Here is a 23,313-nt window from a genome sequence, read left to right on the forward strand (position 1 = left end):
TTTAATACTACAACCTTGAAGGGATCAGAGCTGCAATCAATTGTTCACGCTGGCGGAGATGTTTGTTAATCTCAGGCTTCAGCAAAGGTGGGGGTGCTGAGTGCCATCGAACCAAACTGTAAACCCTGTATAAGATGGAAACCACTCAAGTTGCTGCACCCCCAGCACCCCTAATTCCAGCACCTATGAGCTTCAGTCTCTTCTTGTCTTGAAGATGCCAGAATGGGCTTTTCATTGCATATCGGAGCACGCTGGCTCTGTTCGCTTCTGCCCACTATTCGTAAATATTACTTACATTAACGTGAATTGAAGCAGGACTGCTAATGACTTACTTCCTATTAGCTGTTCTAAATGGAGTAACGGTGTCCCAACAAGCCTGGTTCAGTAATGAGCTGGGATGGGGAAAGGAGACATTCCTTGGGGTGTAGAGCACTAGCAAGTTGCAACACCGTTATAAGCCTCTGAAACATCTTAGTTTGCACATGCTCAGTAAGGGCTTACAATCTTAGGAGCATTTACCTGTCAGACTACCTGTACTGGGCATGCTCCATCCTAGGGCTGAGCACGACTCTCCATGCAATTGCTCCTCCCAGCTGCTGCGTGCAGGGCATAAAATGTTGCAGGGCATAAAAGCTAACGACAGGCAAGTTTTTCCTCCAACTATTCCAAAGCAAGAAGGAAACAGGCTTCACATCCATTTGGAATGGCTTGCCCAGAGGTGATGCTGAAAACACCAAACGCACAGTGCAACCTATTTTAAGGACGCACCCAAGAGCTAGCAAAAGGCACGTCTCTCTCGAGGGCACCTATGATACCAATCCAACGTCACTGGGAGCTACAGTAACTCAGCAAGCGTTTCTGCTAATCAGGCCCTTTAAAGAGTGAGCCACTGTGTATTGGAAAGCTTGGGTGAAGAGCCCTGGACAAGGTGCATTTTCTCTTGCTTTTTAAAAAAAAAGATGGTTGAAAAATGAGAGTTTTCATCCCCATCCGAAGGACAATAATACTAGGGCAGCTGGCCACACACACCACCACTTTTTCCTAGCTAATCCATGTACAGTGAATAATGAAAATGGGGACACACAGCTAATGTTTTTCTTGCTTACAGGAAGGTGGATAGTTCTACTCCAAGCCACAAAAGATCGAAATTCAGCCTCAAATGGAAAGTGGTATTTTAAATAAAGAGAGTCATCTTGGCTTAGAGACGTACTATATATGCATAGAAGTACAGTAACTACAGAAAGTATTTTAAAAGTTAAGATTGCTGTTGCCTGCAGGAGTTTTGTTTTTTTTAGTGTCATCTACACATACTATTAACCTAAAACTTGTGGGAAAGGTGTTGAGAGGTTTACATGTAGGAACACTGTGGTTACCACACTGCTGCACCTCCTCTGCTAGCAGCTTGGGGACTCATCAGAAAATGGTTGCAAGACAAAGTGTTCCACTTACCTTAGGCTGTGAAATTCAGAGGGGTTTAAAATTGAGAGAGATCACACTTTGGCATTTGTCTGTCTAGACTGGAAAATTCCCAGGCCTCTGCACATGCATTAACAGTAGTTTTGGGCAACAGGGTAATTTCCCCATCCTAATGTATTAGCAAACAGAAGCAGTAAGATCTTGCTTGAGAACAAAAGTATTGGAGAACAAGTGAGCTCCAGCTGTAACACGTGCTCTTAGCTACAATCTGGAAACAGTAACGTTTAATGACATTTTCATAAAACCTTCTTTAAAAAAAATCACTAACATCCCACCTCCCTCCAAACATACCACAGGGTGCATGTAAAGGAAGCAACAACAGTCTTGGCACGTTACCAATAATATTAAGCGAGGACCAGTGTTTTATAAACAATAGTGATGAGAAATGCTAAACAAGACCCTGAGATGAAGGTGAACAGGACTAAAATCTGCCCAACTGCAAGTGGAAAGAGAAAGGAATGGAAGCGAATGATTACTGACCAGAGATCATGGCAGGAACTAGGTCACTCCTGCTTATATTATTACTATAACCATCAAACTGTTTAAATATACAGAACGGCTTTAGACCTGATCCTGCAGCAACTATAAACTTAGAAACCCCTTAAAAAAAAAAAAAGGAAACACACCCGCCCACATCAGTGAGAGTTAAGCACAGAGTGGAGACAGCATCAAACTGGGGGATATAAACCTCAAAGGAACCTGGGCATAGCGGAATGCAGCCTCCAGCTCAGGGAGAAAAACATGCTATGGAAGGAATCCTATTGTGGCAACCAGTTAATGATCCTTTCTCATTTCCCAATCAGATTAACAGTCAAGCTCGTTTACAGTGCACTTCCAAAGAGAGAACTGGTTATTGCACTGTCCAAAGAAAATGCAACAAGCTGTCTGCTGAAGACACTGCTTGCTGAGCACTCCCTTCCTGGTGCCAGGGAGGGAGCTGAAGGAAGAGGTGCAGTATAAAACGTGCTAATAATTATCTTTTAATTTACATGTGCACATTTTAAAAAAAAAAAAAACACGAGTGCTCTGAGTCCAGTTGGGTGGGCAGAGCTGTCCGTCCCTTCGCCCCGTGGATTCAGCATCCAAGCAGGTTGTATGGCACATGTCTGTGAAACCAGGTTCAGCACCTTCACACTTACAGAAACTTCTTGTTCGGCGGAAACTTTACATCAGCCATTCAGTGTTTAAACAATCTGCAGGGATTGACCAAGTCTCTGCACATCTCCCTCGCCACAAAATGAAGGAAAATGGGCAAGTTGGGGGGAGACCTAAAGAAGGTGCACAAGAGTTGGAAGTTCTGTTAATCTCTGCTTTCCTCCAGGAGGGTTAGAGGAGAGAGGGAGAAATGGCAGGAGCCAGTGGAAGGCAGAAGCTCCTGCTGGGCCACCGGTGGCTCAGTGCTGCTCGATGGGTTGGTGATTTGTCACTTCACTGCTGCTTGGATTTAAGGGATAACCTCTGTACCGTCTTGTAAAGGAGACCAAAGTGCTAGAAAGGGGAGGGGGGGAAAGAGTAGTGAGTCCATGTCAGTGCTAGCAAACAGGCAATGTGTGTTCTTTTCTGCTCACAGGGAAGAAGGAGCTCATTAGGAGGCTGGAGGCAGTGCTAGCATATAAATGCAATATCTGCCTCAGGGCTGAGTTCACACCCATATCCCTACCCAAAGGAGAACTCTGCCTCCTTCTGGATAGATCTGCTCAGGACTTGGCAAACAATGCTCAGTTGTTACAGTACAGCAAATGAAACCAGGGTTCTAAGGAAAGAACAATGAATTACTTACAGAAACGCCCACTGGGCCTGCCTGCATTACCATTATGAACTCCTATTTTCATGGAGAATTGCCATGAGTATTTGCTGTTGATCTGCAATCAGTACTTGTGGAACCTGCTCCGGCTCCAATTGAAATAGATGGCAAAACTCCCACAGACTTCAGTGCATATAATCTGGCCCACTGATAGTAACATTTGGCTTGTAATGATTTTGGGATTGCAAAACCAACAGGTAAAACCACAGATTAAGGCCAACCACTAATCCTTTAACATGGGCTTATCTTTTGCAGTTTTAGAAATCACTGAAAAACCCATGTGATTCCCATTTTCTTTTAAACGGCCACTGCAGATATTCAACAAATACTTGGTTACAAACCCAAACCTTAGCAGCAGCCTCCAAATGACCCATCATCAATCTAGCTAACCAATAAGAAATAAATGGGTGGACAGGACCATTTGAATTATACAACAGTATTTGTGCTTTTCTTTCTATTTAATAGGATTGTTAATATACAAAAGACATTAATCAAATGGTGGGTGTTTCCTGAAGCATCTAACTTAAAAAAAGAAATGACAAAAGAAAAAAGGCTTGTTATGAAGCAAGAGGATTAGGTACAGACTTACCCAACATAGTTCCCCCTTTCATTGAGCATTGATCAGGAGCCAGACTCACAATGGTCTCTGTGACACTTCACCCCATATTCTTCATGGTGATATTATTATATGATTATGGCATAGTTAGGATGTATTTTATGCAAGATAGGCCATGTGAGCTATCATTGGAAAGGTTATGATTTGCTGAATATGATTATCTTATTTGTAGGCACGTATCATTTGTGTATCTGAAGCTAGGAATATTGACTACGCATCTCTATTACAAATGTGTTTACACCTGGGGAACGCCCCCTAGACAAGATGCTTTCATTCTGAAAACCTGGCTGGGGAAGGGCCATTGGCGAAAACAATGGGCCTCAGAAGAAGCTTATCTCTCACCTGGGAGCCTTCCTGAGGCGGCTGCTGCTGTGACACTACAGGGACATGTGATCAGGTCACCTGGTGCTGGACTCCATCTTGGGATATCAGCGTTTTTCCACTGACTGGCATGGGAACCAAGCTTTGAAACCAAGGGTTCCCGCCATATGCAAAAAAGTATTTAAGGCAGGGGAGTGACATCATCGTGGTTCTTCACTGACTCCTCACCCAAAGAGACTTCTGGAAACACCTGAGGAACCAAGACTGAACTGGGGGGGGGGGGGGGGGAGAGGAGGAGGAGGAGTGCTGGACCCACCAAAGGGATTTTCAGCCCGTGAATGGAACACCTGGGGATTCCAAGCTGTGAACAAGTGCAGCCTGCCCCTTAAGAATCTGCAACCTGCTTGTATCCTCACTTAGGGTGAGCATTTGCTATTCATATCAGCTCTATGTAGTATAGTAAGCTTAGTTTGCGTGTTTTGTTTATTTGCTAGGTAATCTGCTTCGATGTGTTTGCTATGCCTTATAACAGGGGTCGGCAACCTTTCAGAAGTGGTGTGCCGAGTCTTCATTTATTCACTCTAATTTAAGGTTTCGCGTGCCAGTAATACATTTTAAGAAGTTTTTAGAAGGTCTCTTTCTCTAAGTCTATAATATATAACTAAACTATTGTTGTATGTAAAGTAAATAAGGTTTTTAAAATGTTTAAGAAGCTTCATTTAAAATTAAATTAAAATGCAAAGCCCCCTGGACCGGTGGCCAGGACCCGGGCAGTGTGAGTGCCACTGAAAATCAGCTTGCGTGCCGCCTTCGGCACGTGTGCCATAGGTTGCCTACCCCTGCCTTATAATCACTTAAAATCTATCTTTTGTAGTTAATAAACTTGTTTTTGCTTTGTCTAAAACCAGTGTGTGGGAGTCATAACTCGGGGCAGAAAGCTGTTGTATATTCCTCTCCACATTGCGGGAGGGGATGAATTTCATGAGCTTACGCTGTACAGTTCCCTGTGCAGCACAAGACCGTATCATTTTGGGTTTGCACTCCAGAGGGGGGTGCACGCCTGAGTAGCTGGGAAGCTCCTTAGCTGGAGCCTTCCCATGCAGAGCTGATCACAGCATCTGCATGCAACTGCAGCTGGGTGTGTCCCTACCCTGTATGTGTGCTGGTGACAGTGCAGGCTGGTCACAGCAGTACAGTGTAAAGGGAGCCCAGGCTGGTGGGTCCCCAGTGGCACCCCGGGGGGAACCCGTCACAGTCTCATTATCGTGTCAAAAATAATAGCTCCCTGAACCTACGGACAGGCCAACAAGCTTAGAATGTAACGTGCTTGTGATATAAACCATCACCTGAACATGTGCTTATTTATTTCATATGTACTGAATTGCTTGGGATGTCTCCTGATTTTATTCATGCAATAATTAAGGTTTCAAAAAAATAGAGATTTTGATTTTTATTCATTGCACAAAATCGTAGAACCTTTTGTGCAGTCTGAATTCAGGCATCTGGAGCGCCGATGTTATGCACCTTAGTGTGTGACCTGACCTATCATGGGCTGTAAACTCTTACGACGACACGGCAGATTTAACTCCGATGTCTCAGGGCTGGTCTACATTAGAAGTGCTGCAGCTGCACCACCGTAGCACAGCTGATGAAGACGCTCTATGCCAAGGGGAGAGAACTCTCCCATCGGCATAATAAAACCACCTCCATGAGAGGCAGCAGTTATGTCAGCAGAAGCGCTGGTCACACTGGGACTTAGATAGGTGTAACGTACATCGCTCGGGGGTGTGTGTGTGTGTGTGTGTGTGGCTTATTCACACCCCATAGCAATGTAAGTTATACTAACATAAGTGGTAGTGTGTACAAGCCCTTTGCCTGAAGCCCATGCATGCGATTAGAGCTCAGAATTCAAGCTAGTCTCGTAACACATGCAGCATGCGTTTCCCCTCACCAATGAAACCCATTGCTCTCCAAGAGCAGGATGCTGCTCTAGGTTAGTCCCACATCAGGAATACGCTCCAGAGCTAGAAGGGAGCTGAATTATGAGCCTGATAACACAGTGAAGACACCCATGGAAGCGAAAACACCAGCACCCGAAGAGTTAATGGGTCACAAAAATCAGGGGTCCTCTCTCATCCAGAGAAGACTCTCTCACACTCTGAGTTTGACCTGAAGGCCACTAAAGCATACCTGGCTCATACACTCTTATAGTTTAAAGAGGAAGTGAATGAATAGAAGGATCACTCCTTTTTTCTCACCTGGACTGCAACATAGGCAACTCCGAGGTAGGCTACTATACAGAGAGCCAGGAGCAGGTCAAAGATTGCTGGCTTGACCCTGAAATGGACCGACAAAGGGTGAGGTCACCAAAGGAGCTGAGCAAGATGAAATACCCAACCCTGCCTTAGACGAAATACCCAACCCTGCCTTAGTACATACCTGTATGCGTTCATCACTTGCTTCAACTGGTCGTAGAAAACAAACTCAGGGTCCCTGTGGAAAGAACGAGCTCTTCAGATGGTGCGACATTTCTGGGCATTGGTTCCAGAGGAAATAAAAACAGCCCCAGAACTCACTCATCTCCTGTCCCCCTCGCCACAGAAGCAACCAACCAGTGACAGGCAAAGCTTGACAGCTTCACATACCCCTTTAAGCCAGTTTACAGCTCTCAGCAGCTACCCGGATAAACTAGTACTCATCACCCATCCCAACCAGAGAGAGAACCTTGGAAAGCCGAACCCCATTCTCAGGGGGCTGCAAAATGCTGTTTACTTACACACAAGAACAAGACTCTTTGCCCTCCATTTCCACACAAATTTTCAGCTGTCTCAAAGAGCAGATGCCCTGGAGACACCTCACTGGCTCACGAGCATCTTCATCCCAAGCAGCTAAATCAGGACGAGAGACTGCCTTTGTTTAAAAGCAGGCAATGCTCTCCTGGCGCCAGGAGACTGCTGCTCCTCTCTCACTGCCTTCAGACCGGGTACAGCATATCTAACAAGGTGGACTTCTGGAGAAGGAGGGGGCTGAACAGTGAAAAAACAAACCCTCCCTCTTCACACTGATGAAGACAAGACTTCTAATTATGCCCACTGGAATTCCTGGGAGTTCCTTAGAGAACTTCCTGTTAGAGAGTAAAGAACATGTGGCCAGACTGTACAGGTGCAGCAGGAAATGGGGGGTACAGTCACCCCACACGCTGAGGAGAACACCTGAGAAGCTGCTACTCTTGGAGGAGACAGGAATGCAATGAAGAGGGAAGTCAGTTTAAGCATGTCAGGAGCAGACCAAATTTTCTCCCTCTCCATTCACCTGCCTCCCTTACCGTTTATCTGCCTTCACATGATGCTGCTTGACATCCTTCAGATAGCGGCTCATGTAATATTCTAAGGTGTTGAGGAAGGTGCTGTCTTTATCTACAAGCTGGGCCGCTCTGGGCTGACTGGTCAGCCAATCCATCACGGACTCCAGCTGCTCCTGCTGGATCTGCTGCAGAAAGAGGATACCAGAGAGAGAATTAGACAAACTTATGCTGCTGATCAAAGGTCTGCAGAGCACTTCACTCCCTCTCCCCACCAGACTACGTCTATGCCCCCCTGCTCCCTTACCATCTGCTCTGTGAAGATCTGCAGGTCAGCAGGCGCCCCCTGTGAAGAGAGAAAAGGGATGCAGTTGCGAAAGCAGGCATGGTGGTTTAGAACTGGAAAGTCCTGGCCAATGGGCAGCGGGTGCATGTTGGGGGACAGTCTTACCTTCTCAGTGAGGTTGTAGATGACCCGAGTCAATGCCTCAGCAATGATCCTGGTGTTACGGGTTAGAGTCTTAGAGTCAACTCGTGACCTACAAGAGAAGGGAGGTGTAAATCTGGCTACGGTAACAGCTTCCTCTCGGGAAAGCTCTTTTCACTGCATACAACTATGGTGAAACATCATCCATAAAGGAGGAAGCAGAGGGCGCCCAATCAAGACACAGTTATAGACCCAACACTCCCAGCTCTTGGTCTTGATTTCTCAGTGTTCCTGATGTGCTAACACCACTTGAGAAAGTTAAGACACTGGAACAATCATGCTTATAAAGTGCCTCTAGCCCACATGTCCATTCAACAACTGATCTTCTGCTGGCGCCCTCCCCTCAGAGCCACTGACCTCAAGTCCATGATGCTGTTGCGCAGGCCATCCCTGTGGCTCTCCAGGTGGGAGATGGTGAATGCAGGCAGGCGGCGGATCGCAAAGCGCTCATGCTCCCATGCCAGCATGTCCTCAGCCAGGTTTATCTTCTTGTGCACCATGGAGAATTTCACTTCTGGAAACTGGCTCGCGACCACCTGTGGAAGAAGCCAAGCAGCCCAGGAAAAGGATGACCCGGAGGTCACGGAACAGATCCCATCACTTCAGAACACATTCCCCATCCCTCTCAAAACCCAGGCTGGAGTTCTAGTGTTATAGATGGTTACACCTTCCCTCCCTCCGGCCTATTCCAACAGGGGTATGTTTCTGCCAACGTCCTTCAGGAAGGGCTGGTTAAGGCAGATGCACCCGGAAAATACGTAGCAACCCTCGAAACCTGGCTTAGAATATTAAAGCAACATTCTACAGTCACCAAGCTGCCGAGGCAGCCATCTGCCGCAGGAGCTGGCTAGTCACTTTGTACAAGCAAGAAGCTCTAAAAGGAACCATTGTATTAAGGAAAGGGAACTGACGCAGTCTGCTCCACATTGGATTCCTGAATGATAGGTAACTCCTTGCACCAAATCAAGGCCACCAGAAATGAGGCTTGGATGATATCAGGACTTCCTCCCTTCATCTCTTTTAGCCACATTAATTTCACACCCTCTATCATCCTTTATAGAAGCAGAAGAGCTCCCCATAGCAATTCACCCCCAAATGCCCATCCATGCAGCACGTGCACAGCCCACCCTCCCCAACATGCCCAATGAAGTTGATGCTTTTCATTACCATCTCCAACTCCCTTAGAAAAGCATGCTGCAGGGTCCCCTCCTTGGGAGGTTTTGAGACGTGGAGGTGAAGACTGTTCCCTCTGCCCAGGGTGTCAAGGCACAGAACAAACGCCACGTTATCCTGCAGCAAACTGGAATCTGAAACAAATGCAGCCAAACCCATGAAACGCCACTCCACGCTTTCGGGGCTAGACACATGTGCAGGACATATGGAGAAGAGATCTCCCAGCATGGTCAGGTATTACAGCTGCACAGTAAGGAGGCCGGTATGCACCCTATACTCCTCTTACAACAGCTGCAATACAAATAGCATGGACGACACTTTACAATATATACCTTTATTAGAGTGGTTCAGTACGGATTCAGCTGATATTAAAAGCCCATTCAACAAAACAGAACATGCACATAGGCAATAATGGATATCTTCCATCTGAGGATCTCAAAGTGCCTTACCCCAATATTAATCCTCATAATCCTGTAGGAATAGATCAGTAACATTATCTTGATTATAGAGGGGAAAACTGAACCATCCAATGTCACACAGCAAGTCAGTGACAGTCAGGAAGAGAACCATCTCCCAATCCCAAGTCATGCTAGTCTGGGATTCCTTTGTGCATACTCACAGAAGATAATGGTTTCTCTCTGGAATGTACATTTGCTGGAGGAGTTCACTGCAGGCCCATTTTCCTAGTCCTGACGCACATACTTCTCATGTCCCTGGCATTTCCCTCAACCATACAGCCCCAAGAGAATCACATTCTCTCCAGAGAGCACAGAACACATACAGCGATCTAATCTTTGGCCTGCAAATGGCATCACACTCTCTGAAGTTAGTTTACCCACCCCACTCCCTACCCTAACTTATCACAGCACAAATAGTGGATGCTTTCACTGCTGAAGTTGCTCCACCCAGCTAAGCTTGCAGGACACTCTGCTCCCATCCTAGGTGTCTGTCTCACCTGTGTGATCCAAGTTGTCTTCCAACCACCTCTTGGTTCCTTGATAGTTAAATTTACCGCCTCCAGATGCAAAGAACAACAGATTATACCTGCCCACCAAGAAACAGGGAAAATATAGTTAGCAGAATTGACTTCTTGGCTGTGGTGGCAGCATGCCCAGCATCGGGAAAAGTAAAGGACAGGGCATGGAATCCAAGTCGAACTTTGCCCAAAGACTAACTTTTGCTCATTACTATGAGCTGTATCCTGTTAAGCACCCCTGAGTAAAATCATGTGTGTTTTTACTTTATATACCATATGCACTTGACTGCAACATCTATACAGGAATATGATCGAATCCACATCCTAACAGAACAGAAGGCAAGGAAATGCCTGCTGGAACACACAGTTCTTACTGAATATTTGGCACTTCTGTACTTTACATTTCCAAGGCACTCTACAGACATTAACTAATCCCCTCTCCCCATCGCTCTGTGTCTCTAGCCTCACTTTGCTGATGGGGAAACCCAGACACACAAGTTAAGGAACTTGCCACGGGCCACACAGCAAGACAGTGGCAGAGCACGTATCAGAGCACAAGAATTCCTGGCTCTTATCCTACCCTCAAGTCCACTAGATGATGCAGCCTCTGCCTTGCACAAAGCATAAAATGATAAGCCACTGCAAGGAGAAGAAAGGAAAGAGCATGATATTTCATCTTTTTTCTAACACATCTGCTGTTCATGAATTATTAGTTTTATTTCCTGACAGAGCTTGAGATAAAAGCACACAGGCAGCCTGGTTTCACCCTGCCAGCCCTGTCACTGTGCTAAGGGACTGTGCACGTAGAACAGCTGCAGGATTGTTCACAAGTTCCTCTTACAGACAAAACCCCTTCCACGCGCCCACTCCCGCCCATGCTCTCCGATGGAGAGAGCAGCTTCTTACCCAGCATGGGTACGTTTGTAGGTGTAGAGTCGAGAAAAGAGCCTGGCTAGCTCCAGTAGCCCAGAGATGCCACTGCCGTTGGAGTCTGCACCATGAGACAGCCACTGCAGGAAGAGAACGGGAGACATAAAGACAAGGCTTCATGACCGTGCTCACCCACCCCACAGAGAACAGCTTCCGCTGCAACACACTGACCTCACAGGTTCCTGCGGAAAGCACACTCCCTCCCGCCCCAACAGCCAGAGGGTGGAGAAGAGACAGGGATACGGGTCCCAGGAAGTAACCCATTAACAGAAACAGAGAGCTGCAAGAAAAATAATACTTACTGGGGCCACTCCGAAAGAATCATAATGGGCAACTATTACAATGGTGGGCAGGTCCTCTCCTCCCAGACCAGTCAGCCTCCCCTAGGGATGGAACACATAGGAGCATTACCCAGCATCCCCTCCTAGAATCATAGAATCTCAGGGTTGGAAGGGACCTCAGCAGGTCATCTAGTCCAACCCCCTGCTCAAAGCAGGACCAATTCCCAACTAAATCATCCCAGCCAGGGCTTTGTCAAGCCGGGCCTTAAAAACCTCCAAGGAAGGAGATTCCACCACCTCCCTAGGTAACACATTCCAGTGCTTCACCACCCTCCTAGTGAAATAGTGTTTCCTAATATCCAACCTAGACCTCCCCCACTGCAACTTGAGACCATTGCTCCTTGTTCTGTCATCTGCCACCACTGAGAACAGCCGAGCTCCATCCTCTTTGGAACCCCCCTTCAGGTAGTTGAAAGCAGCTATCAAATCCCCCCTCATTCTTCTCTTCTGCAGACTAAACAATCCCAGTTCCCTCAGCCTCTCCTCCTAAGTCATGTGCTCCAGCCCCCTAATCATTTTTGTTGCCCTCCGCTGAACTCTCTCCAACTTTTCCACATCCTTCTTGTAGCGTGGGGCCCAAAACTGGACACAGTACTCCAGATGAGGCCTCACCAATGTCGAATAGAGGGGAACGATGACGTCCCTCGATCTGCTGGCAATGCCCCTACTTATACAGCCCAAAATGCCGTTAGCCTTCTTGGCAACAAGGGCACACTGTTGACTCATCCCCTCCTGCATCACTCTATTGCCTGGAGTACAGGGGCACAATAGACCACTCCTAACCATCACCCAGTCAATTTCTAACAGCCTCAGTGCTGAATCATACTCCCATTGACTTCCAGTACTGAGCCATTAACCAGCTTTCTGGCTTCTGAATCCAGAAAGGTAGAAAAGCTGCCTCTATGATGTGGCTGAAAAATCCCCGATTTCCTCTGAGGCGGCTTTAACTTTCAGTCTTTAGAAACACACAACTCAGTGAAGTCCCCATACAGAAAGGGCTTTCCTATAAACATTACCAGCCTAGATCCCAGTTCTGATCCATCTAGAACTCACCTCCAGGCTGGTTATGAGCCAGTCACTGACAGCTTTGCTCTGAGCCCCACTCGTAACCATCTGGAAGCCGTTGGCAGTCGCCGTGTGCAGCAGAACTAGAAAAAAGAATTCAATATACTGACACTGGAGGTGTGGGAGGGAAATCTTATCACTTTAATTCCCTTGATGGCTGATGAACAAAGAATCTAGCTTTGTCAAATAAGCCCATAACTTCTCCGGCTCACTGTTTATATTTCCACATCTAGTGACAAAGCAATTTAATTCTGTACAAAAATCTCAATACTTTGAACTTCTACAGCAACTTTCACCCCAGGATCCAAAAGCTGTTACAAACAATTAAGCCCAACGCTCTTGACAGATGGGTAAATATTAAAGCAATTTACAGTGGAGTAAACTAAGGTACTAAGTGTTTAAGTTACTTGCCCAAAGACAGAGTGATCAGTGGCCCAGCCAGGAATAGGGCCAAAGAGTTGTGACTCACAGTAACCTGCTATAGCCACTTAGAAAAAACAACTTTCCACCAAATTGTACTGAATTTGGCCCCTAGGCTGTTGCAAATGAGATGAAACAGAAATAAGGATTTCTATGGAACTAGGTTCCTAAATCATGTCACTCCAAGTAAAATAATAACTTGGCCCTTATACAGCCTTTTCGTCCACAGATCATTATCTCCAATTTGCAGATAGGGAAAGTGAGGCAAAGAAAGATTAAGTGATCTGTCCAAGTGACACATTAGGTGAGCTGGGAACAAAACGCAGGACTCCTGGGGTCGACCGCCTAGCCACTAGATCACATTGCATCTCCAGAATTTTGTGGAAACCTTTGCCTACCATTCTTAGGGACACCTGACTGAGGAACATTATTATGGCTAATTTTCTTCCTTTCAAACCCCCCTTTCGCAGCAACTCACCTTCAGCAGCTGAAGCTGAACCCTGTGATGTAGAAGCAACCTGTGTTTGTTCATAGATGGAGAGCAGCTCTTCATCCTCTACTGCAAAATAGACCGGCACAATGGTTTCCATGGCCAGCATTTCTGGCTCTATCTCCATGAATTGCTGAGAAGTTAGAAGGAGAGGGGCACACTTAGGCTCCATTGAACTTGCAAGAAGGCAGGCATACTAATGGCCAAAGCAGAGGGGCATATGTCAAAGTTTTAAACTTAACCTTGACAGAGTAAAAACCCCGTCAAACCACAATTGGGAGTTTCAGTCACTATATTGTACCTGAATCTTTGCTCCCTTTCTCCAATAACAGCATCTCTCTGTCTGGAGCGATATTTACCCTGACAACATCCTGCGGCAGCGCTGACATGGCCTTGGGCAAGATGATCACCACGGCCCCAGCTGACTGGCGGAGAGCCTTCTGGTACTGCTCATACGAGAAATCCACTAGCCGCATCATCACGCAGCGGCGGCTCAACACGTCCGCCTCTACAGTGCGGGCCTCTGTGTTTAACACTGCATTCCTGGTGCCTGCAGGGAAGGAGAAGAGGATGAGATCTAGCCGATGGTCTTGTCAATACCAGCATCCTGTTCCCAGAACACTCTCCATGCTAACCAGCCTTGACTATCTCCACAGTCATCAGCAGAGACAGGTATTTGTAATCACTTAAGTTATTCCTTTCTCCCTTCCCCATTCCTTTTGAACACCTTCAGTTTTCCCCCTTTCCCCTGTGGGACACACTAATCATCTGCCCCTGGGTTCCTAAGCCCACAATGGGCACGTTAAGAGACAGTCACTGTACACTCATCTACACCGGTTACAACCACATTTGTGGAACCATATTCTGACATGCTCACCTGACTGTTACTGATACAGTACACTCAAACCCACACAGCACAACGATATATGAGATCTGTTTGCTTCTCTGCACCTACCACCTATGTCAGTACCAGTGCTTTCTGGGAAAATCTGGGCAGCGGGTTGTTCAGGCAACTGCATCCTCTGGCTTTGCGAATAGCTTCCCTGAGAGCACAGGGATCAAGCTGAATGGAAATGCCAACAGACAGCGCAGTCTGAGATAATATATGAAAAGGTGTTGGCTATACATGCATAACTTATTCAGAATATAAAATCAGAAATTTGGAATTGTGGAAAATTGATAAGGGAAGCAAAGGGACACAAGGAGAAATCTATGTTCAGCAGAGTTAAGGACAAAAAGGAGTTCTTTAACTATATTAGGAACAAAAAGAATCCTGACAGTGGCATTGGTACATTACCAGATGGAATTGATAGAATTATCAATAACAATGCAGGAAAGGCAGAAGTGTTCAATACATATTTCTGTTCTGTATTTGGGGAAAAACATAATATAGTCTCATCATATGGTAATGATAACACTCTTTCCATTCCACTAGTATCTCTGGAGGATGTTAAACAGAAGCTACTAAAGTGAGACATTTTTAAATCAGCAGATCCAGATAAATTGTATCCAAAAGTTTTTAAAAAGCTGGCTGAGGAGCTCACAGGGCCATTAATGTTGATTTTCAATAAGTCTTGATGCACTGGGGAAGTTCAAGAAAACTGGAAGAAAGCTAATGTTGTGCCGATTTTTAAAAAGGGTAAACGAGATGACCCAGGAAATTATAGGCCTGTCAGCCTGACAGTGATCCCTGACAAAGATAACAGAGTGGCGAATACGGGACTTGATTAATGAAGAATTAAAGGAGGATAATATAATTAATGCAAATCAACATAGGTTTATGGAAAACAGATCCTGTCAAACTGACCTGATATCTTTTCTTGATGAGATTACAAGTTTGATTGATAAAGGTAACAGTGTTGATATAATAGATCTAGACTTCTCTAAGGCGTTTGACTTGGTACCACATGACATTTTGATTAAAAAACTAGAACAATATAAAATTAACATGACACACATTAAATGGATTAAAAACTGGCTAACAGATAGGTTTCAAAATTAATTGTAAACAGGATATCGCCATCAAGTGGGTGTGTTTCCAGTGGGGTCCAACAGGGATCATTTCTTGTCCCTATGCTATTTAACATTTTTATCAGTGGCCTGGAAGAAAAAGAAATCATCACTGATCAAATTTACAAATGACACAAAAATTGGAGAAGTGGTAAATAATGAAGAGGACAGGTCACTGATTCAAAGCTATCTGGATCACTTGGTACACTGGGTGGAAGCAAACAATGGGTAAATGTAAATGTATACATCTACAAACAAAGAATTAGGCCATACTTATAGGACGGGAGACTGTATTTTTAAGTCAGTCATGCCAAAAAGGTGCATGCTGTCAGTATTTTTAAGTCAGTCAACATGCTTGAACATGGCAGTACCCCAATTCACATTAGTCTTGCCTGCATGGATCGTGAAGGTCAGGGCTAGCCCTGCTTACATGGTTACTTGTCTGCAGAGGAAAGGCCAAACCTCTTTACAATGTAAGCACAGGGTTTTTTTTACTGTTCATGTCCCAATGATGGCAGCGCATCCGGGAACTGCATTACACCTTTACACAACAGCGTTTAAACATGGTCTTTGTTAGCAGAGTTCCGCCACAGTTTCCCTGAGCAGTGGGAACGTTTTTATTCTTCCTGAGAGCTGCATTTCATGCCCCACTGCATGAAGATACATAGTGTAGCATGTACTGCAGCCTCAGTCCCGCAATCAGATCCATAGAGTTTATGGTCAGAAGGATCATCTAGTTTGGCCTTCCGTATAACACAAGCTATAGAATTTTCTCTAGTTACCCCTGCTTGAGCCCAACTAGTACAGACTTCTGCCCCTGCACAGACACAGGGATCTACACCAGTGGATCAGATTGCATGATCAGAGGGGCCTATATCTATAATACACCTCCCAGACAAACAAATCTGCCCATGCTCATCAGGAAAACCATGCAACAATCCCAAGAGCAACGACTGTTTACATGGTTGTAACTAGCATATTCTGTTCCCAGCATGGATCTCAGTTAGATGTTGCTGCAGTGTGAGCTCAACATTGTTTTCTTTGATACTACAAGAAAGAGCTACTTTTTGTAATTTCTCAGAGACAAATGAAATATGTATATAATTATTTATAATCTGAAGGGACTCTATTTTAATAAAATTAGAAGCAAATCAAACTCTGTTCTTAACCTGCTTCAGGCTCAATCTTTTTAAAAAAAAACTAGTTGATCCCATTGGAAAGAAATTTGAGAGTTTGGCACAACAAAAAGCTTTTACCCCAAAGGACATCTGGCCTCAGAACACACACAGAATGGGAACATTAGCTACCCAAAGCGTTTTGCAAGGGATAAAGAGAATACACAATTCACTTAGCTAACCAGAAAAAGAAACAGCATTAAAAGTTAATCGCAGGCATCTTAAAAATCAATATACTGCTTTTCTAGGAGTCCGAGAACTTGGAATCAGAGAGAGCTGTTGTGAACACTTGCTTGGATTTAATATTCTTACAGCTGAAGTCAAAGCCAACTGAAATTTGTGCACAGTGCCTCCTATTAAACCTGCCAGCGAAGACTTATTGCAGTCTGAAGAGATCTAGGTCAGTATCTCCATGAGAGAACACAGCTATGACCTAATGAAGTTCTCAAGAATGGAGGTTTGAACATTGGCAATGATTAAACTCTAGTTCAAAAATAATCACAAGGATCCAGTCCATTCATATATCCCATAGGCCAAAATCCGACTAAGGGTAGAATTTACAAGGCACATAGATCTAGCGAACACTGTTTCGCCTTTAGTGCTGTTTAATCTTATGGAATTTCAGAAATATCTAGAGATTCAATCCCCAAAGTTCTATGACATGAATCTGAGGCTGGATCAGGGATACCTAAGTATTTCTGGATGTCAACAAATGGCTGAAGCTTTAGACCACAATGACAAAAAATTGTAAGATCCACACAGGAGCAGAATATAAACCCTAATTTGGAAGAAGATCACTAGGAACAGAGCCCTTAGAAACCATACTTGGTTCCATGTTAATCAGCATTTGAGAAGGGAAAAGGTTATAACATTTAAGAAATTCATGATGGATATTATATTTCTGACTCAAGACAAGATGTTGAGCAACCAATAAGAACGTAAAGTTCAAGAACATCAGGACTAAGAGAAAGATGAGGGAAATGTAATGTGAAGAAAGGGCTGGGGAATAGATTGGAGAAGGGACTAGAACTTTCGGGAGCAGTGAGGCATATGTCAGGAGGAAGGAAAAAAGTGAAAACAGAATAGCTCAGGAAGGAGGAAAGTTGACCTCTAAACAGAAAGGAGAGGACAAGTCAAAGGCATATGAACAGAACAATTTAGGTGCCAAATTCTCCAACATAAGAGACTGCAACTCTACTGAAGCCAGACCAGGGCTTAAACCAGGGCTGGATTTAGCCCTAGGAGTGGGAGAAGAACTTTGTAATAATAGAACTGAGCTATCTGCAACATTGAAGTGTTGTGCAAGAGGCACCCTGGTGCAGCATTACAGGAAACTTCAGTTGCGGCCAAGCAGCCTGCGCTCACTTGCTCGGTGACCTCTGGAGATGCCCTTAAGCCTTCTCCTGGCTTCTGTTAAAGCAGCTGTAAATCTGGGTGAAAAGTAAAAAACCTCATTGGAAGCCAGATGCTAAATCTAAGCTGGGTTCCTCAGCTAAATGAAGTTAGCAGCACAGACAGGACATCAGCTGATTTATGACAGCGATTAAAGCCTGTGGGGGGTGGAAGCAGGGAAGAGAGAAGCCCCCACACAGTGCTCACCGGAGAGGATATTGCCAAACAAGGGGCTTCCTGTATGGGCCACAGCCAGTGGAGCGCAAAGCCGTGTCCAGAAGCTGGTGCTTGAAGTACTGCCCCGTTCTCTGACAGAGCCCTCTATGCCCAGTGGCACTTGTTCGTTTCATTAGGCCAAAGCAGACAACGGAAAAAGTGGCTGAGCCCCAGGTGAGGGTGAAGCAAGGCTGCCATGGGATGAGACCTGGCAGGATGTGCCAAGGCAGATACCGTGGTGACAGGTCAGGTGGGCATCCGGGCAGGCCTAGGATAGACAGATCAGGGGGCAGAGCCAGGCCAGGCGGGGCGGGGGGGAGGGAGTCCGGGGCTCACTCGCCGTAGGGCTGCCGGGGGGGGGGGGGGCGGTTAGGGAGCCGGGCCCGGCGCTCACTTGCCGTAGGGCTGCCCCGGGGCTGTGTGTGGGAAAGGGGGAGCCGGGCCGGTGCCGGGGGGCAGGGCCGGGGAGGAGGGAGCCGGGCCGGGCCCTGGGGGCGCGGGGAGCGGGCGGGGAAGCCGGGCCCTGGGGGCGCGGGCGGGGAAGCCGGGCCCTGGGGGCGCGGGCGGGGAAGCCGGGCCCTGGGGGCGCGGGCGGGGAAGCCGGGCCCTGGGGGCGCGGGCGGGGAAGCCGGGCCCTGGGGGCGCGGGGAGCGGGCGGGGAAGCCGGGCCCTGGGGGCGCGGGGAGCGGGCGGGGAAGCCGGGCCGGGCCGGGCGCTCACTCACCGTATGGCTGCCCCGGGGCTGTGTGTGGGAAAGGGGGAGCTGGGCCGGGGCCGGGGGGGCGGGCCGGGGAGGAGGGAGCCGGGCCGGGGCCGGGGGGGGGAAGCGGGGAAGCCAGGCCGTGCCCGGGGGGAGCGGGGAAGCCGGGCCCTGGGGGCGCGGGGAGCGGGCGGGGAAGCCAGGCCGGGCCGTGCCCGGGGGGAGCGGGGAAGCCGGGCCGGGCGCTCACTCACCGTAGGGCTGCCCCGGGGCTGTGTGTGGGGATGGGGAAGCCAGGCCGGGGCCGAGGCCGGGGCCGGGGGGCTGGGGAGGAGGGAGCCGGGCCCTGGAAGGGGGGGGGGGGAAGCGGAGAAGCCAGGCCGGGCCCGGCGCTCACTCACCGTAGGGCTGCCCCGGGGCTGTGTGTGGGGATGGGGAAGCCAGGCCGGGCCGGGGCCGGGCTGGGGAGGAGGGAGCCGGGCCCTGGAAGGGGGGGGGGGGGGAAGCGGAGAAGCCAGGCCGGGCCCGGCGCTCACTCACCGTAGGGCTGCCCCGGGGCTGTGTGTGGGGATGGGGAAGCCAGGCCGAGGCCGGGGCCGGGGGGGGTGGGGGGGGCGGGCTGGGGAGGAGGGAGCCGGGCCCTGGAAGGGAGTGAGGGGGGGAAGCGGAGAAGCCAGGCCGGGCCCGGCGCTCACTCACCGTAGGGCTGCCCCGGGGCTGTGTGTGGGGATGGGGAAGCCAGGCCGGGCCGGGGCCGGGCTGGGGAGGAGGGAGCCGGGCCCTGGAAGGGAGTGAGGGGGGGGAGCGGAGAAGCCAGGCCGGGCCCGGCGCTCACTCACCGTAGGGCTGCCCCGGGGCTGTGTGTGGGGATGGGGAAGCCAGGCCGGGCCGGGGCCGGGCTGGGGAGGAGGGAGCCGGGCCCTGGAAGGGGGGGGGGGGGGAGCGGAGAAGCCAGGCCGGGCCCGGCGCTCACTCACCGTAGGGCTGCCCCGGGGCTGTGTGTGGGGATGGGGAAGCCGGGCCGGGGCCGGGCCCGGGGGGGGGGGGGCGGGCTGGGGAGGAGGGAGCCGGGCCCTGGAAGGGGGGGGGGGAGCGGAGAAGCCAGGCCGGGCCCGGCGCTCACTCACCGTAGGGCTGCCCCGGGGCTGTGTGTGGGGATGGGGAAGCCAGGCCGAGGCCGGGGCCGGGGCCGGGGGGGGTGGGGGGGGCGGGCTGGGGAGGAGGGAGCCGGGCCCTGGAAGGGGGGGGGGGGGGAAGCGGAGAAGCCAGGCCGGGCCCGGCGCTCACTCACCGTAGGGCTGCCCCGGGGCTGTGTGTGGGGATGGGGAAGCCGGGCCGGGGCCGGGGGGGTGGGGGGGGCGGGCTGGGGAGGAGGGAGCCGGGCCCTGGAAGGGGGGGGGGGGGGGAAGCGGAGACGCCAGGCCGGGCCCGGCGCTCACTCACCGTAGGGCTGCCCCGGGGCTGTGTGTGGGGATGGGGAAGCCGGGCCGGGGCCGGGGGGGTGGGGGGGGCGGGCTGGGGAGGAGGGAGCCGGGCCCTGGAAGGGAGTGAGGGGGGGAAGCGGAGAAGCCAGGCCGGGCCCGGCGCTCACTCACCGTAGGGCTGCCCCGGGGCTGTGTGTGGGGATGGGGAAGCCAGGCCGGGCCGGGGCCGGGCTGGGGAGGAGGGAGCCGGGCCCTGGAAGGGAGTGAGGGGGGGAAGCGGAGAAGCCAGGCCGGGCCCGGCGCTCACTCACCGTAGGGCTGCCCCGGGGCTGTGTGTGGGGATGGGGAAGCCAGGCCGGGGCCGGGGGGGTGGGGGGGGCGGGCTGGGGAGGAGGGAGCCGGGCCCTGGAAGGGAGTGAGGGGGGGGAGCGGAGAAGCCAGGCCGGGCCCGGCGCTCACTCACCGTAGGGCTGCCCCGGGGCTGTGTGTGGGGATGGGGAAGCCAGGCCGGGCCGGGGCCGGGCTGGGGAGGAGGGAGCCGGGCCCTGGAAGGGGGGGGGGGGAGAGCGGAGAAGCCAGGCCGGGCCCGGCGCTCACTCACCGTAGGGCTGCCCCGGGGCTGTGTGTGGGGATGGGGAAGCCGGGCCGGGGCCGGGCCCGGGGGGGGGGGGCGGGCTGGGGAGGAGGGAGCCGGGCCCTGGAAGGGGGGGGGGGGGAGCGGAGAAGCCAGGCCGGGCCCGGCGCTCACTCACCGTAGGGCTGCCCCGGGGCTGTGTGTGGGGATGGGGAAGCCAGGCCGAGGCCGGGGCCGGGGCCGGGGGGGGTGGGGGGGGCGGGCTGGGGAGGAGGGAGCCGGGCCCTGGAAGGGGGGGGGGGGGGGAAGCGGAGAAGCCAGGCCGGGCCCGGCGCTCACTCACCGTAGGGCTGCCCCGGGGCTGTGTGTGGGGATGGGGAAGCCAGGCCGAGGCCGGGGCCGGGGCCGGGGGGGGTGGGGGGGGCGGGCTGGGGAGGAGGGAGCCGGGCCCTGGAAGGGGGGGGGGGGGGAAGCGGAGACGCCAGGCCGGGCCCGGCGCTCACTCACCGTAGGGCTGCCCCGGGGCTGTGTGTGGGGATGGGGAAGCCGGGCCGGGGCCGGGGGGGTGGGGGGGGCGGGCTGGGGAGGAGGGAGCCGGGCCCTGGAAGGGGGGGGGGGGGGAAGCGGAGACGCCAGGCCGGGCCCGGCGCTCACTCACCGTAGGGCTGCCCCGGGGCTGTGTGTGGGGATGGGGAAGCCGGGCCGGGGCCGGGGGGGTGGGGGGGGCGGGCTGGGGAGGAGGGAGCCGGGCCCTGGAAGGGGGGGGGGGGAAGCGGAGAAGCCAGGCCGGGCCCGGCGCTCACTCACCGTAGGGCTGCCCCGGGGCTGTGTGTGGGGATGGGGAAGCCAGGCCGAGGCCGGGGCCGGGGCCGGGGGGGGTGGGGGGGGCGGGCTGGGGAGGAGGGAGCCGGGCCCTGGAAGGGGGGGGGGGGAAGCGGAGAAGCCAGGCCGGGCCCGGCGCTCACTCACCGTAGGGCTGCCCGCCCAGCTCGTACTGCTGCATGCGATAGACCGTGAACTCGTGGGCGGCCTCGGCGGCGGGCGGCGGCCCCAGCAGCAGCAGCACGGCCGGCACGAAGAGCAGGAAGCTGAGCGGCAGGCACGAGGCCTTCAGCACCGACTCCAGCACCTCGCCCGCCTCTTCCAGCATCGCCCCGGCTCCCTCACACCCGGCCACCCGCCGCAGCCTGCAGGCACCGCACGGACAGCCCGGCTGAGGGGGCCTCGCCCGCAAGCGCTCACGGGAGATGGAGTCCTGCCAGGGGGAGGGGCCCGGATGGGGGCGGAGGCCTAGCCCCGGGGGCTGTTGGGAGTTGTAGTCCTCTATAGGCGCGTTCTTTGCCAGGGCTGCTGGGAGTTGTAGTTGAAATACTTTCCTCATGGAAAAAGCAACAGAGAGTCCTGTGGCACCTTAAAGACTAACAGATGTATTGGAGCATAAGCTTTCGTGGGTGAATGCCCACTTCGTCAGACGCATGCCAGATCCAGACTAACACGGCTACCCCTCTGATACTTTCCTCATGGATTGTATTTTAAATGGATACCCTACCATAAATTCCCAGTTACTGAGGGACAGTCTCCACTCATTGCTACATTTGCTTTCCACAACCAACTCTCTGTATAACTTTTCATGAGTGACGTAGCCGAATACTTGGATGCTAATATATAAACTGTATTCTTAAAATTTATTCACCTAAATTTGGGTTATTGCTGATTATGCACTATATGCAGCTTATGATTTTAAAAACAAACTTTGTATTTGTGGATAATCTAAGCACTATACCCTGATATACAGACACTCTTTTCTTAACCTGTCTGCTATATAATTTTTTAACATTAGCTTTAATAAAATATTTACCGAGAGCTGCAAAGAGTGTTTGGAGTTGTAGTATTTCCAGGATCTGTTGCAAGGGCTGCTGGGGGATGTAGTCCTCTCACACCCTTCTCTGTTTACCCCCCACCCACTGGCTCAGCTGGTTAAGCCACCATCAGTTTCATAGCCAACAGCACAGGAGAGAGTGATGTGGTCAGCATCCTGTCCGTCCCCTTTTGGCTGCCCAAACCCAATGGATCGGGTACCTGATTCGCAGCGGGGTAAACTGAGGTGGCCTTTCAGTGTGAGATTGTTAAATTCACAACCTTCAGGAGCCTCAACCACTCAGTCACTCCGCCTCATGCGCAATGCACCATCTTGCCAATAGGGAGGGTGGCCACTCACACATTCCAGTATCTTCAGGAACAGCCTGGGCCTGACCCCACCTCGTTGTTGTGATCTCACACGCACGGTGTGTATGAGGTCATGCCACACAGATGGGGTGCCCTTTTGAAGACAGCCCTGCCCCATCCCTGCTGGAATAACCTGGCACGGATGGCATGCGCAAGGTCACACCGGTGGAGGGATGCTCTTCATTATGACGTCCCC

General features: G+C 51.0%; 1 protein-coding gene across 1 annotated transcript; it reads right to left on the reverse strand.

Moving 5' to 3' along the window:
• Nucleotides 1-1,680: 1,680 nt before the first annotated feature.
• NCLN (nicalin) lies at nucleotides 1,681-22,041 on the reverse strand. The gene is made up of 15 exons (XM_065422073.1): nucleotides 21,861-22,041; nucleotides 13,760-13,950; nucleotides 13,389-13,533; nucleotides 12,479-12,573; nucleotides 11,387-11,467; nucleotides 11,061-11,164; nucleotides 10,134-10,222; nucleotides 9,173-9,312; nucleotides 8,363-8,541; nucleotides 7,970-8,057; nucleotides 7,826-7,864; nucleotides 7,543-7,706; nucleotides 6,657-6,710; nucleotides 6,476-6,554; nucleotides 1,681-2,964 (listed from the first exon to the last, which is right to left on the reverse strand). Exons 1-15 carry the CDS (start codon nucleotides 22,039-22,041, stop codon nucleotides 2,905-2,907), a joined length of 1,689 nt encoding a protein of 562 aa, XP_065278145.1. The 3' UTR covers nucleotides 1,681-2,904.
• Nucleotides 22,042-23,313: the final 1,272 nt, after the last annotated feature.

Source organism: Emys orbicularis, chromosome 24, assembly GCF_028017835.1.
Source record: "Emys orbicularis isolate rEmyOrb1 chromosome 24, rEmyOrb1.hap1, whole genome shotgun sequence".
In the NCBI taxonomy this organism is placed as follows: domain Eukaryota; kingdom Metazoa; phylum Chordata; order Testudines; family Emydidae; genus Emys; species Emys orbicularis.

What these genes read in the sequence shown, in the direction of transcription:
- NCLN (XM_065422073.1), bottom strand. Translation starts at nt 22,041, where the DNA reads ATGCTGGAAGAGGCGGGCGAGGTGCTGGAGTCGGTGCTGAAGGCCTCG. An exon ending in GCTGGGCGGGCAGCCCTACG is followed by an intron (nt 13,951 to 21,860) that starts GTGAGTGAGCGC and finishes CCTTCCCTGCAG; the next exon opens with GCACCAGGAATGCAGTGTTA. An exon ending in ATTCTTTCGGAGTGGCCCCA is followed by an intron (nt 11,165 to 11,386) that starts GTAAGTATTATT and finishes CTCTTCCTGCAG; the next exon opens with TGGCTGTCTCATGGTGCAGA.